The sequence below is a fragment of the Channa argus genome, chromosome 1, assembly GCF_033026475.1.
Source record: "Channa argus isolate prfri chromosome 1, Channa argus male v1.0, whole genome shotgun sequence".
NCBI classification, from domain to species: Eukaryota; Metazoa; Chordata; class Actinopteri; order Anabantiformes; family Channidae; genus Channa; species Channa argus.
The window spans coordinates 20,346,041-20,362,563 of NC_090197.1; the positions used below are offsets into that span (position 1 = coordinate 20,346,041).

At 38.3% G+C, this 16,523-nt stretch overlaps 2 protein-coding genes across 5 annotated transcripts; one reads left to right on the top strand and one right to left on the bottom strand.

Moving 5' to 3' along the window:
• On the top strand, window positions 1-1,943 carry smim12 (small integral membrane protein 12). Of its 4 annotated transcripts, none has more exons than XM_067505633.1 (3): window positions 70-127; window positions 676-734; window positions 1,237-1,943. In XM_067505633.1, the coding sequence occupies exon 3, from the start codon at window positions 1,265-1,267 to the stop codon at window positions 1,538-1,540; it is 276 nt and encodes a 91-aa protein (XP_067361734.1). In that variant the 5' UTR covers window positions 70-127; window positions 676-734; window positions 1,237-1,264; the 3' UTR covers window positions 1,541-1,943. The 4 variants fall into 4 exon arrangements, with proteins under 4 accessions (XP_067361725.1, XP_067361734.1, XP_067361751.1 ...); XM_067505642.1 differs by lacking the exon at window positions 70-127 and adding an exon at window positions 146-581; XM_067505624.1 differs by lacking the exon at window positions 676-734 and having other exon boundaries at window positions 1-127.
• Window positions 1,944-10,084: 8,141 nt separating this feature from the next.
• gja4 (gap junction protein alpha 4) lies at window positions 10,085-13,916 on the bottom strand. The gene is made up of 2 exons (XM_067505663.1): window positions 13,727-13,916; window positions 10,085-12,307 (listed from the first exon to the last, which is right to left on the bottom strand). Exon 2 carries the CDS (start codon window positions 12,296-12,298, stop codon window positions 11,156-11,158), a length of 1,143 nt encoding a protein of 380 aa, XP_067361764.1. The 5' UTR covers window positions 12,299-12,307; window positions 13,727-13,916; the 3' UTR covers window positions 10,085-11,155.
• Window positions 13,917-16,523: the final 2,607 nt, after the last annotated feature.

Sequence of the window (16,523 nt, forward strand, 5' to 3'; positions counted from 1 at the left end):
GCAGTTGAGCCATCTTGCTTACAGCAAAGCGGAGCTTATCAACCAATCCAGTTAAACTAGGAAGTTCACAGACGCTTGCACGGAAGTTGCATTGATCCACTGCTGCATCAACGTGCTAATGGTAAAGGTGAGTGAAGACTAATGACATAAGTGGTTTTCATTATTAAAATAGAAACAGACATTGCACAGAGAGACAGCAAATTGTGGCTGCAGCCTTTTGACTGTAACTTAAGTTAGCAGTTTGGTAGTTTTTACGAACTAGGTTAAAGCTAACACTAATGTGTGTAATTGTATCAAATACTTAACGATAGTCCTGACAGAAATGTCTTAATGTCTCTGCGCAAGACACTGAAACCCTAAAAGCCCAATCCCCTCGCTAGCTGTGCAGTGCCGGTCCAAGCCGGTAGAAATTGGGGAGGGTTGTGCAAATGTTCATCGTCCTCTGGTTAAAAGTAGACAAAAATTAGACAGTAGACTAAGAACTTAAACGAATCACAGAGAACCACCTTTCTATTCGGTATCCATTCAACACAGAAACACGTGTGACCATGAAATTATAACATACACTGATATAACTTCAGGTATCAGTATTGTTTAAATTAACAGAATTAACTGTTGTGCTATTGCTGCCTGTAATTTATTCTTGTCATTTGTTTCATGGTATTTGTTTTAAAGCTAAGAGAAGTAGAGGGGGATGCTTCCTCATTTCGCTAAGTGGACTCTCAGTTTTTATGGTATGAATGCATTAGATGCTTTACAGTCTTAAATGTAAGACTTCTCTGTTTAAAGAAAATACCTCTCAATTTGTGTCCTGTCTAATAGAGACTATTACTGCCTCAATTAGTTTCTGTTTCACTATTTAAAATGTCAAAAGTTTTACTGGAAGTAAATGTACCTATTTTTTTAAAAATTCCATAACTTTTTATGTGATTACAGCAATATTGAAATATGTTATATGTTAGCATATGTTAGCAGTGGTACATCATTCAGTTTAACTTTCATTTTCAGCTTCAAACCACAATGGGGAACCAGCACATGTGCATCACAACACTCAAATCACAACTAGGTAGATTGAAGGATAGATACTTTAATCCCCAGACCTATCATCAAATAATATTATTTATTTATAGTATTTGTTATAGCCTTATTTTTTATGTATGAATATCCTGTAACCGTTTCCCACAACCTATAATCCTTTAAGGTAAGCTAAAATATATCCACTTCTTCCCCATACAGCACCTGAGTCCCAAAGCAGCATTCAGTCATGTGGCCTGTAGTCTGGACAGCGTTGCGGACCTATGCTCCTTATGTCACCTTCCCTGTGGCGTTTGTGGTTGGAGCAGTGGGCTACCATCTGGAATGGTTTATCAGGGGGACACCCAAACCTCGAGAAGAGGAGAAGGGCATCTTGGAACTGAGGGAGGAGAGAAAACTGCAGGAACAAGCCAGTATGGACAGCACACAGGTGCTTAGCCTGAAAGAGAAACTGGAGTTTACACCTAAAGCAGCTCTGAACAGGAACAGACCTGAAAAGAGCTAACCACTGCTGTTATAAGAGACTTAAGTTTGCCAGTTCTTTGCAGGAGCAGGCTACACTGGGAGAGCTGAACCAGGAGAAATACAGTGATTCTTCATATTTACTTCAACCATACATTGTCACTCCTGACCACGCAACAGCATTAGTACTTTGTCTTTTATTGAATCAAATATAGCTTCAGTGTACCTGCATGTGATTCTCTGACGTCTCCATTTATGTTGCACATGCCTGTTCATGCATTGATCTACAACTAAGGCAAATTGCTGTATTTAGACGATGTTAATTGTCAGACTTTGAGCTGACTATAAGGCTTAATGTAGTTTTGTTTGTAAAAAATTTAATATTTTCTCTTTCATTGTGGTAGCTGATGTAAATGTCACTTTGCTATTAAAGAAAGACAGTTGTAGTTTGTTTATCTCATGTAATCTTTGGTATGTAACAAAGTGAGCCAACCATGTGGGAGGTCTCTCAGGACATTTAAGCTGCTTTGTCCTTAGTTTGAAACATCTATACAGTACTTTCATTTTAGAAAGTCTGGGTTGTTTGCACACTAAAGGTTTTAATTGTGTTGCTGAAAACAAGATTAATAAAAGATGTGTGTGCTGGAAGAACTTGCCTTAGTGCCATTTTATTGTTTATTCATCAAACATTGTCGGAGCAGTATTCTCTAAATGCTTATTTTTATTTGCAGTTATTAAAACTTTTAGTTTTGTTTTTTGTCACTTGTGGCAGAATTGTTTCACATTCAGAAATCTCTGTTCCTGTCTTATAAAAATGGTTCTGCTGCCAAGGAAAGGGTAACATCAAAGTTTAAGGAAGGACATAATCACTCTGCTCATTCAGCTTTAAGAAAGAAATTACAAAATTATGATGAGTAAATTTCAAACTTTACCTTTTGGAGTTAGACCCAAATGTTATAATGTGGGCTGTAATGAATGATTTGCACATGCCTCATAAGTACAGACTATTTCAAAAAACACCTCATTTTAAGTTTGAATACATTTATAAATTAAATGCAAATTAACTACAGCCCCTTTGCTGACACTTGGCTATAGACCTATTGTGAGAACACAAACCTCACAGCATCACATCCTATTATTTTACTTATTAGTAGTGTTAGTATTTATACTAATTTATAAAAATGGAAGTGTGTAAAGTGGTCTTTGTACACCATTACTAATGTTACACAAATACAAACTTGTGTCCATGATTTATTTGCTTCTACTGTACTATGTAAAGATTGTATTCCCATATGGGTATTGATTGGTGAACTTGTACAGTGGCTGTCAGAGCTCAACACGTAACTTAGTAAAGGTCATGCAAATCAACTAAAAATTAGCTAATTATTAATTACTTTTTATTTTTTTATTTGTTTAACCAGGTAAGTTAAGTGAAAACAAATTCTCATTTACAATAACAACCTGGCTAAGAGGCAGCATGAAGGACAGATGCAAAACAGTAATTGCAAAACAAAAGACTTACAAAAAATAAACATTTGAACAAATCAAACAAATTCAAAATATCATAATGAAAGTAGAGTGTATGCAGTGGCATTAGTTAAAAACAAACGCAATGATCTTGGAGTATTGTTGGATCGAATTCTTAAAGGAGAGGAGCGGTATAAAAGAGCTAGGCTTTAGTTTGTTGCAAATTATTCCAGTTGTAAGCTGCAGAAAACTGAAAAAAGTGTGACCAAAGGAGGCACAGACATCCCCAATCTGACAATATTGATGCCTAATAAAAACAACACTACAATCAAATACAGAATTAAATTCCTAATATTCAATATATACAACCAAATACAAAAATGACATTGGACATGTCCGTTGGAGGGGCAAATACAGAAAATACAATTTAGGATTTACATACCATATGCAATCTGTACCATGCCCAAGCATGTTTGACCCCTAAATTTCAGTTTGTTTGATTAGTGTGGTTGCTGTATGCTGTGCTTGGAGCTTGGCCCACTTGAAGAGGTGGGACACCAGTGTAAATCTAGTGTGATCAAGAAACATGCCTGAGCACAGAACTCAAATGCTGTGATTATAAAGGACATATAAAGGACACTGTATCTTATATGACGCATTTGTTGCTCTAAAACGTTTATGTACTTTTCAACATTGATGGAGCCTTTCCAGATGTGTAAGCTGCCCACACCATAGGCATTAATGCTCCCCCATACCATCAGAGATGCATGCTTTTGAACTGTCTGCTGATAACAAGCTGGATGGACCCTCTCCTCATTAGTCCACAGGACTAAAGTCCCTGGCTTCTAAAAAGAATTTCAAATTTTAATTCATCTGACCATGGAACAGTTTTTAATTCTGCCTCCTGGTCATTACCAGAGAACACGGTGGCATTTCTGGATCGTGTTCACATATGGCTTCTTCTTTGTGTGATACAGCTTTAACTTACATTTGTGGATTGCACAGTGAACTGTGTTCACAGACAGTGATTTCTGGAAGTTTTCCTGAGCCCATGCAGTGGTGTGTAGTAGAAAGCCAGGCCTGTTTTTAATGCAGTGCCACCTAAGGGCATTCACATGCATTGTTTTGACCTTTGGCCTTGTCCCTTCTGCACTGAGATTCGTCCTGATTCTCTGAATCTTTTGATGATACTATATTCTTTAGATGGTGGGATCTTCAAAGTCTTCACAATTTTAATATGGGTTAAAATATGTTTTGATGAGATTTGCAAATTATTACATTCTGTTTTTATTTATGTTTACATATCGTAAACAACCTTTTTGAATTGGCGTTGTAAATTTATGAAGTGATTTCTTAATCAGCTTTTTTCTCTGCATTTGGGTTTGACGTTGCTACGTAGTCTGGCATTGCTGTTAATTTTGACACCTATTACATACTACTGGAGAGCCATGAGAAAACACACTTAGTAACACAGGTAGAACAAGGGTGCTAAAATGTAGCTACTCCTTTTAAGAGTGGCTTTCTACTCATCATATCACAATTCTTTAGCAATGTCACAGATAGCCCACTGAATTATCCTGTGCAATAATACAGTTTTTTTTATCTGGAAAAATAAAGTGCTGAAATAATATCTGGGAGGACAACGTCAGCATTTTAGTGTTGTTGCCTGTGCTCTGGGTAGGCAGAAAGAGGAGAACAGTTTCCAAATTCAATAATCTTAATAATCTTTATTATCCTTACTATTAAAACAAGACCAGTAATGTGGTTAGCAACTAAAGGTTTTTATAGAATGTCACTGATCGTAGATGGAGAATTTATAGGTGTTGCAACCGAAAGAAAATAACCGATTATCTAACATGCACTTTGAGAGAACTACAACAAGTATTATTTTTACACTTGTATTCCAGTCGCCGCCTTTCCTGTGATAAATAATGAAACAGAAAGGTCCACCTCTCCTGTTCAGCAGGAGCACCCTTAATGGATGATAACTTTCACATTTACCTGGATAAGTTCGGCTGTGTTAACCTGCCAGCTAGTGAAATGAGGATTTTGACACTCAGATTTACATTGGCCCAAAAGTGGTAAATTCTGCTGTGCTATCGGCAGTCATCAGCTTGTTTTCTCCTCTTAAGTTTTCCATCACTGGAATGACCCGCTCCACTTCAGTGACCCCGGTTGTACGTGCTCAGAGTGGCAATTGCTTCAAGCTGGTGTAAATTTCCATTTGAAATTAGTGAGGATGGAGAGTTTGAGGTGAGGCTGCAGCTGAGTTATACTGAAAGAAAGAGAGTTAACCAGAAGTGCAGTGTGTTTAGGTGTGTGAAAGCCATGCGTATTCTTCAGGAAACAATCAGAGGACAGGTCGGTGAGCTAACAATGGCTCTGCCTCTCAGAACTGGACAGTACTGTGGGAACCAAACTCTGAGGCTCCTGGGAAAGGATAAGGGGGATGTTGGAAGGTGCTCATTGTTCTTGCTGGATGATAGGGATAATGGGTGTGGGTGATGCTTGCATTTTTGTTAAGGACCAATACAACATCCTGAGGGGACAGGCCGGAGACGTTGTTCCCTCTGCTACAGGAACAATAGAGCTGTCTGCCTCCTGGAAGGGCACTACATCCCCTTATTAAACAACACCACACACACATTACACAGTGTACAGTACTCAGGAATTACAGGTATTGTTACATATCGAACCTATGCACAGATAAGAACTCTAAACATACACATATAAAAGATCACACAGTTATATGGGAAGATGGAAGCAGGCACTGTATATTCTCAGATATAACTTTGATTAACCACTTGGGGGAAAACTATCAGAAAATGCAACATTAAAACCTTATGCAGTCATTTTGGCAAACATAATCAAATTTAATGCCAAGCATTTTTGGAGAAACATTAGAATGAAACTAGCGTTTCCAAAAGAAAATACTTTGGCACTGAAAGAATGTTTCCAAGCAAAGCTAAAAAAAAAGCTGAACTGTTTTTGCTGAATCAGTTGAAACAAAATGTCACTTCCTTGATGTGATGAATATGTGATGTATTTGATGATGTCATCGATGATGTAATAAAAGCAGGGATTTTTAAAAGTATAAAAGTCTTAAAAAGTATAAAAGATACTTAAAAAGCCATATACCAGCAATAATGCACCGTGAATGCTTCAGCAGTGAAAAGGATTTTTCAACCAAGAAGAAAAAAGCTGAACTGTTTTTGCTGAAACAGCTGAGGTTTAGCTGAAAGCTGAATTAAAGCCAAACTATTTAAATATAGCTGAAAGTTTACCTTTTGCTAAAATAGCTGAAACATTTACTATAAAAATGTTAAAATATTTGAAAAAAAGTAGAAAATAAGCAGAATTGAAGGTTTTGCCTTGAGTAGATGTAACATGAAATAGTAGCATAAAAATCTTAGCATTTGTTTTAATAGCTAACAGAAAAGTAGAATTTATAAACTACTATGTACCTAGTACTATGTACTAGTACCATTTAAAAACATCAAGTTGAAATCACAGTAGGTCAGTAGGTAGGTAAGATGAACTGTTTTTGCTAAAGTAGCTTAAAGGAAATGTTGCTTCCTTATATACTCATTAGGCAAACTTCATAGCGTGTTAGCCTTAAAAAAATTTAAAGAATAAAACTTCAAACCTGTATTCAAGCAGTAATGTCCTGTATAAGCTAAACGTTTTGAAGTTTGAACGGTGTTTCTAGTTATGATGAAGTAGTTAGGCCCAAAACATGAACATATGAAAGACAGAAGTCTGTAATAATATTAACAATAATAAAGATTAGGATATCATGAGCATTCACAGTAAATTAGAGCTTAAGTTGAGGCCACCTGAGGGATGTTAAGTCCAGGATCACTTTAGCTCTTTTGATTTAAGTTAATGCTCTACTAACTACTTGCTAACATCTGCAGCTCACTATCAGTTTACCAGTGGCTGCTCCCTGAAAACTGCTGGAAATAAAGTTGATAATTGAAGTGGGAGTAGCCAAAATGTTAAAAGCATGTAAAATCAAAACAATGCCCTTAAAGACACAAAAATGTCCCACTGAATTTAGAGAGACTGCATTCAGGCAAACGTTATTTAGTTTATCAATGTCTTTAGTGACATGTTTTACATTCTCATAGACATTTGATCTATAAAGATAATTTTTATTCTAGGTTTGACTATTCAAGCTTGGCAGGTCATAAAGCAAGCAGACGTCCTATAATGTGCAACTGATCTTAAAAAACCTCAGTTCTAGTGTTCACAACCAAATGATTTTGTAGAACCACTAAATACTATACACCCAACCATTTCACCCTGTGCACATGGACACAAATCTCTGCAAGCTGTAAGTGCTACCAGCCCTTTTAATTGACTCCAGCCGTTCAGCCAGTGCTTTGCACAGTTCCCTCATCCTTCACTGGCCTTTGATGGGGTGACTGTGACATTAGGTCAACAAAACACTAGGGAGCCGCCACAAAACAATGCAACAATGCCCACTGCAGCCCCATTGTCAGGGTGAACAATCTTCAATGATTAGTCCATAGGGAGAAACACTACTGGACCAGGAAACAGATAAGGACCCACTTCCTGTCCAGAGTTTAAATTTAGGAATTGCTCAAAGCATTTTTTGGGTTGTTTTGTTTGAGTAGCACAAATGCCCAAATTAAGGCCTGGCTGCCTGGACATGACATTGTTATGGATATAGAGAATGTCGTGTGTCGGTACTGTGTGTGCGTGTGTTTGTGTGTTGTGTGTGTGTGTGTGTGTGTGTGTGTGTGCGCGTGCGTGCGTGTGTGTGTGTGTTCATGCCTGTGTGTTTGTGTGTGTGTAAATTGAAAGAAAAAAAGGGATTTGGATCATAAAAAGGCACATCATTTACAATTATATCCGAATTTAAGAGAGATACTGCATAACTTCAAAGACCTCTCTCACCCTGTAGCCTGTCGTTTCCTTGTTCCTGTGTGAGATTTGTGTTCCAAGATCAAATACATTTACATTTAATCATGATCTGTGGATCTGAAGTACCCTAGGATTGAACTGTTGACCCTATAATTCGTGGACAAGTCACTCTATATACTGAGCCAAAAGCCTTGTGACTTGTGTGTGTTTGTGTGTGAGTCCATTCTGTGCCTAAAACATTTGCTTCCTAGAGATATTCAGGCCTTTCAGCAGTACATCTGGAAGGAAGTGTGACAACAGTGCCACACATTTTGGTAGGGTAGGCACAGAAGACACTCCAGAGGTTGATGCCCGGCATTGTGATAGGGGCGTCCCTAAAGCAGAGTTGCCTCTGGCCATTTACAGTATGATAGGTCTGGAGGCTGTGCTTGATGGCACTTTGAATTACTTTAGTGTGAAGTTGTGTGGGTCTGTGTGTGTCTGTGTGTGTGTGTGTGGGGGGGTGCATTCATTCACTAACCTGCAAGTTTGTCCTTCTCTGTGTGTGGTCAGCAGTATCAGCAGAGTGAGGAAATTCATCAGTGGTGACTTGGACAATCACAGGAAATAGAGTAAGAATGGCATCTGATCCCAGAGGCCACATGTATGACCACTAATGATGACCTGTTTCACATTTCGGGACCTTCCCATCTTCCTAAACATATCACCAATGTCAAATCTTTATAGGAAAATGCTCTGAAAGCAGTGTCTGATTTGGCTGCCTTTACTTAAGGAAGTAGTTTATGTGATCAAAAAAGGTAATGAGAGAACAGTTTCCTAATGTCCTATTGTTGTGAAAGAGTCAATCCTGAACATGTATCCAAAACATAATCTTCAGTTTCTGCATCTCAGGTGCTTGACAGGCTGCAATTTCCTTGGTTTCTGTAGTAAAAAAAAATGTGGCTGTTAGAGCAGTAAATAACTTGCACTCACTGTTGTTTTCATTCTGGAGGTTTATATTTGCTTAACTGAACAAGAGGTGAAAGTTTACTCTGCAGAGAGAATAGAGCAGGGTGTCAAGGCTTCTCCGCCTTGATCGGCTGTAAGGAAGATGGATGCAAAAGGGCTGCACAGTTCCGCTGCAGAGTTTTTGTTGGCACCAGTGGGCTGATATGCGGCTCCCCCTGTGCAATCTGTTCCATGACCCACTGGCTTTTTTTTTTTGCTTTTTTTGTGGAAACACACACATGAACAATCACACATGGACCCACCTGGACTGAGATAAAAAAGACTGTGTGGGGATGCCAACGAAGTATGAGCAGATATTGAACTGGGCAGCTCCAGCTGGCTCTGTTGTTTGAATTGTTCACTGAGCAGTATCTGCTAACTTATGCTTGATATAGTCTATGAGAAAAACGCATTCCACTTCTGAGGATGGAGAAATAATCTTACATTTTTATATTAAATTAAACATTTAGAAAACTGCTGCTGCAAAAAAACTTTTTCACAGTTTGAGGCCAAACATGAGAACTTCCCTCAGGAGAAACTCCCCATAAACCCGCTTTCCTGCTATAGATAACTGCTTATCATCATGGAGACAGTTCAGTAAATTGCTGGAAACGAGTGCTGTATTTCCGAGTGCTGTGACTACACCTCTGTAAAGACATATGGCCGCATTCTTTCAGAGCCTGGGTGAGCACCTTTGTTAAGGGAGTTCTGGATTTTATCAATTACGCTGCACGAACACAGCGTTAACAGTGAGGACTCCACAGGGGATATTAAATCGAGCCAGTATTAAGTGCTGTTCTACCTTGCATATGGACATTCAACAGCTTATAACTGATGCCTTTCCTCTGTACACCCAGAGCTATGGATTTGAACACAGCCATTAAAGCAAAGTTATTTCCCTTTGTGTCCTTTAGTAGTTTATACTTATGGCACCCTGTATGGTTCATCCACATCTCCACACATAGTCCTTTCTACTATTCCCAAAGCACTTTCTCTTGAGCGATTCATTGTCTCTGTATTATGACAGTGTTTGGATAGAGGAAAGTATACGACCAGGCAGAGAGAGCCTGTATTTAGAAAGAAATAGGAACAAGAAATGTGTGGAACAGAATCACTATATGCTATATATCTTGCATCCTGCATGTGGATAATGCAGGATTTGACAGATAAATGCATTTTAATCAGCTGGGTGATTGTGATTGTGATCATAATTACATCATAAAGTAACAGTGTGCTAATTAAATTATGGTCGTTTAAACTTTATTATCCTCAAAATAATAAATATGAACACTTGTACATCTTTACAGCACATTAAAATTAAATATGGTTTTCACATAACCAGTTTCAGTTCTGTACCGCTTTCAGTCCATTCAGCGTGCAATCATTAACACACTTATGGACCGAGCTTAATAACAAGTTTGATTTTTAAATTGGATGCTTGTCTTTGCTGCATTATTCTATTTCATAGTGTATCCTATATGCATTGGCCCCCTTTCCCCCTCTTTTTTCATAGCTGTGATACCATGGCAACTGGCAGTGAGTCGTGCAATTCCCAGTTCCTCCAGCACTTTGTGGACATTGTTGTAATGGTTGTGGTCTAAAATGCCTGATTTCATGGCAGCTTTTTTAAAAGAAATATGCATGTTGCAGTGTTTTACTCATGTTTTAAATTGCAAAGTTGTGCAGAATTCCCAGGGGATTGGTTAAGTTAATTGTTGTGATCAGAACATTGCAAATTCCTGGAGGGAATGAATTCCCATGGTTTCGTCCCAGTCCACATCCCCAATTTAAGTGACCAAAACTCACTGGGTGAAAGGGGAAAACTACATTGTGCGTGTGCATGCATGCATTCCTCTACTCACGCAACTAGTAACCTCTTGGGAGCTGAAAGGGATCCAGAGATCAGTTAATTCCACAGTGTGGAGAGTGCTGTGTAAAAGGGAGGGGCCTTCAAACAACAGAGGTTGAAGTAAAAATCTCAAAGGAATATGCTTTACATACAGTTTCTTTAGATCCTCCACAGATCCCTACTTGTTTCTACAGCTACATTCAGCAAGAACCATATTGTCATTTCCTTTGCCTTGGAGGGAGTGTCCTCACAATGTTTCATTTTGAAGATGTCCATTTATCCGCTAAATCTGGGGTTGAATGTCTACTTTCCTCTGAAGCATTGAGTTCACAGTGCAACAGTTGTATAGTTGCATTCTTGAGACTCAAGTGTCTTGTGCAGGATAGTATATAGAAAAAAAACAGGAAGACTAATATGTCACAAGCTTTCATAGTCATAAACTCCCTGTCACCCCATCTGACTGTGTTATACATAATGTTTCTGCTTTGACTGTCCCTTACGGGCACCCTTAGTGTTTTGCGCAGTGGGATGTGCATGTTTTTTATACTGGGCTTTAGGAGACTGTGATGTCCTCATAGCTTCCATACAGTTCAAATAACTAGGAAGCAGGTCAGCCCCAGCCTCCCGAGAACCCCAATTCGCCTCTATTGCTAGATCATGGTAGCTCTCGGAGGGGTTGGGGTAGCGTAAAGCCTGACCCTGCATGGGGAGGTTAAGGTGGCTCCCTGCTTTGTAAGACCGTGATGCCTCCATTTGGAGTTCGGGAGTCTCTTTTCCAGACAGAACCTGCTTAGACAGAGGTAAGTGCTCTTGGGGTTGGGTGCTGTAGCGTTTCTCCAGGCGGTGGGTGATGGCAAGCTTGAGGAGGTGGAGAAGTTCTAAGAGATTGAGGAGCACCGAGATGGCAGCAACCGCCTGAGTATAGATGGTGAAGATGGTCTTCTCTGTGGGTCGAGAGACGAAGCAATCCACTGTATGAGGACAAGGGGGCTTTGTGCACTCAAACTTTGCTTCTATGACGAAGCCACCATAGAGAAACCAAAGCCCAGTGATGAAACCAACTTCTAGGAGGACTTTTAACAGGATGCTGAATGCATATGCACACAGCAACCTGCCTTTCAGTTTGGGAGCATCCAAGGTCTTTTCAGATCGTCCACCTCTCCCACAACCCTCCTCTTTCTCCTTCTCCTCTCCATTGTCTTTAGTCACATTCTTATTGTCTCTATCAATCACAATTTCACCTCTCTTACTTCCACCCCCTTGTTCCGCCTGCTTCTCCTCCTCCTTTTTCTTGTCATTTCTGTCCTTTATAGCAACATATCCAAAGTAGAAGATGGTGGGTGTAGAGACGATGATGATTTGGAGAACAAAGTAGCGAAAGTGGGATATGGGAAAGGCTTTGTCGTAGCACACAGCAGTGCAGCCAGGCTGTTGCGTGTTGCAGACAAAATCTGCTTGCTCATCATCCCAGGCAGATTCGGCAGCAGTTCCCAGGACCAGCATGCGAAACAAGAAGAGAACAGTAAGCCAAACACGACCAATGCCTGTCGAATACTCCTGACCCTCCTCCAGCAGGTGTTCCAGGAAGGACCAGTCAGCTCTGGACATCCTCTGCTCCTAAAAGGGACATTTGATAGATGAATGATGGATGAGAGTGTTAGGAAACAATGTTTGGAAATACTAAATGAAGGCAAGAAAATGAAATTTGCAGCACACTGTAGATATTAAATGGTAAATAGTCTGCCATTATAAGCTTTTCTACCTTATTGATAAACAAATTTGGTATTTTGTATTTCCTCTATTAAACATAAATCTAATGCAAAAGTGTTAACAATAATAAAAAGGATTGAATGACCTTCGCCATCCTTTTCACTACAATGCTTTTTTTACACTAAGAAACATGTATCTGGCCCTATTACTTCTTCCATGAGCTCACACTCTGGTTGGGTGGAGTCCAAATCATCAAGATGTAAATAACAAGGTCCCACACACTTCACTAAACTAAAACAGAAACACAAGGTAGGAATTTTTTTTTAATATGAATGGAAACAGTCTACGCTTTCAGTTTTCACAGTAAAACTGGGGGGAATGAGTCCAAGAGAGTCCATTAAAACTTTTACAGAAGCATTATCTACTGTACATTGTACACAGTGGTTTTTAAATTGTATTTTTAAATCAATACGTAAGTGGATAAAAATAAATCTCAGATTTTGTAAAAGTTTTGTAATGACATACTGAGGAGGGTTGTTTTTTAATGATAAATAGCACAATCAGTAGCTTGTCACAAAGTGCACACAAATGCACACGCACACAGACACACACACACACACACACACAACTGAATAAACATCCTGTGTGGGGGAGAAGAAGCACTGCTGTGACACTTGTCTATTTGTTTAGACTGTTTATGTTTTTCTGTTATTTTTTCCCCTCAGAGGAAAAAAAAACAAAAACTTCTAAGGTGAAAATACAAACTTTTCTGACAGGATAAGACAAGACAATGCACACGCACAAAAAGATAGATCGACTTCTGGGAGTATTGTCCGGAGGATTACTGTTATCTCTACAAAACATACCCCAGGATACTTCAGCATGCCACAGAACAATAGCCATGAAATAAAAATAAGTCTGTATAAAGTGTATCACACTATAAACCACCATAAACAATACTATTTACTAATCATTACTGCCACACACTACAAGTAACAAGCGGTGTGTACCATAGGCCTATTGATAAATCACTTTATCTCACTAGGTTTACACTTTAAATGTTAAATTCTTTTCAAAAAACCATATGAATAGACTAAACGGTTATAAAAATAATATTTACTGATATTTACAACTTTAGAGTTTTAAACTCATTTCGGATTTTTCACCATAGGGAATACAAAAACCAAAAATAATATTAAAAAAAACAATTACTCAAAGTTAAGTTAAGTGTGCTGTAGAGTTAAACACAACACAGTTCACTCATTACTGTAAGTGCATCCTTACAATGTGCACAAATTTCAGTGATTATATATAATGTCAATTTACCTTTCTCTCTCGTGAAGCTAGATTTTTCTCTTTATGAGTTCACCGGTGTCGGCACTCAGCGTAAAACTAATGACGCTTCTTTTACTGTGGTGGCCCACACCGCTCGAGGTGGTTCGTATTTGCCTTCTTTAAAAAGAATCGATGTAATCGGAAAAAGTGGGGAGAACTTTCCCATGGCCGCTGCAGTGGCCCTCCCTCAGGAACTTCGTCCAGGAAATGGGAATGGATGAACTCGAAGAGTAGTTTTGGTTAAGTGAGCTCCGACGTTCAGGCTGAACTTTAATTAAACGCGACCACTTTGCATTAATTTTATTGCCTGCTTTCGGTTATTTAAAGGCCAGAGGTGGCGAGGCTGGAAAGAAATCCAGTCATGAAGAGACAAACCCTTGGATCGATAGAGACAGTGGTTAAATGTCATATTTTAATATTTATAATGATAATGATAATAGAAATAATAATATAATAATAACAACTGGTTAATTAATGAACGCATTTCAAAGCGTTTATCTATCTATCTATTTCAATGCTTATCTATCCTTTTCACCATCTTTATTAACGACAGAATTGATCGATTGATGATCACACGAAGACTCTTGTAGTTTCACATTATGCCACGCAATGGCGCCACGCACCTTGTTTCCTAAAAGCCCATGACACCGGTAAATGACGCCTCACGTTCACATGAAAGCTCAATCCTTCTTGCAGAGTACTTGTAGAATTTGTTGCTTGTGTTTATTTCCTTAGGTTTGCGTGATTCTCTCCAACTCCCAGCTTGTTAAAGAGAAAAAGACGACTGCAGTGCAATTGTGATTTTAGTCTTAATTTCAGTTTCTGTTCTCATCAATCTATTTAATGTAGGATGGTTGAAAGAAACTAAATACATTTACTCAGCTGGTGCAACAGTTTTTAAGCAACCATATTTGAGAATATATGTTAAATTTATTCATGATTTCCTTTTCAAATGAGGATTTTACAAATATAAGACATGATCTACCTTTAAATTTGATGGAAAAACATGCAAAGCTTTGCATGGTTTGCTGAATTAGTTGGTTATAAATTCAACATTGATATAATCCAAGACCTCTAGCAGATGCAGGTAGCCCCCCTGACAGACAGACAGACAACCATTTGTGTGACTGCTAGGTGATTGGCACAAGACCACTCTCTCATCTTTCCTCTTCATCCTGTACATTTTTCAGTACTTCTCAGCACTTGCAGAAGTTCTCAGATTCTCTCAGCATTGATGGGGATTGACTCCAAAGACCTGGTGGAACAATTTGTGGGGTGGTGCGGAAACAAAGTGTGTGTTTTACCAGACAGTTAAAATTTTACATAACTGCTCATCTGTTTTCGCTCAATGACACAACATATATCACATCTGCAGTGGAGTAAAACACATCATGTACAGTACATGCACATTTTTGAGAGTCAATACTGTACATAAGTCCAGTTTTTCATTATTTCTAAATGAATATTTCCATTTTCTGATACTGTCCACTTTATCTACATTTCAGAACATTATACTTGCACTGCACTACATTCATGTGAGAATAATAGTTAAGACTAACCTTTTATTACTTTTCACATTTAGATTAATACAACTAAATATTAGTATGTATGTGAAGTTCTTTTTAAAAACAGTATTTAATCACTTAAAAACAGAATATAAGCTCCATTACATAAACTCTACTATGTGTAAATTGCGCTTCCCTTATGATTCTGGTGTATACACAGTGGCATGAACTGCATACAGATTTATACCGTAGATTGTTTCTGTGATTTTGTTGGCTTTCTTAACTTGCTGAACCCCCTTCTCAGCAATAACCTTAAAGGAGATATTCTGGTAGACCTGCAACTAAATTTTTGACACTTCTTCCTTAAACTGCTTTTTTTACTGTCATTTTCTCAAATGTGTCTTGTGTAAATGAGTCTTGAGGTCTTTAAACAATATCTCTATTGGGTTGATGTCTGGGCTTTAACAGGGACACTCCTAAAGGAAGGTTTTCATTTTTTGAAGCCGTACTGTAGTAAATATACTTTGCTGTCATTGTCCTGCAGCATCATTTACTGTAATAACCACTAAGCTTCATCTGGCAGATGGCCACCCTGACATTATCCTTTGTTACAGATTTACAGTAACATAAGATAATGCCAGGATAATGTCAGATGTCCTCACCCAGAGGCACCAAAGCAGCTCCAAATTATGATGCTCCCTCCACCGTGCTTTACCATTCGAATGATTTCTTGTTGATATGCAGTTCCCTACACTACAGTCTACACAACATGTTCTTCTTATCACTACACATAATGCAGTAACATTATATCTACTACATAAAAGCGCTGTAAGATGTTATAAATAATCATCCAATAAATCCGAGATAAAATGTTATTGTGCATAATGAGCACTTATACTGTTAATATAGAAGACAGTTGTAACCTTGCTTGAAGTTACACTTTAGTATCATTATCTTTAAATAAATGATGAGTACATTTGTACAACTGTAATTTTATGCAGTTGAATTGCCTTCCATATGTGTTTACAACATTATAATTTCATGTTGTATAGGCTACAATTTGTACACACTAAATGCATTTACTGTAAGATCTGTTACAGCCAGAAACTATTGATATGAAAGGATTTATGTGTATTTTATAACCTGAAATCAGCTGAGTGTGAGTACCTACTTACTTATATTTATCTTTTTTTTTCTTAGCTATAATACAGTAATTACTTTGTCTATTTGATGAGGCAAACCATCCAGCAAGATCTCATCTTGTTTACAGCATGTGTAGCGTG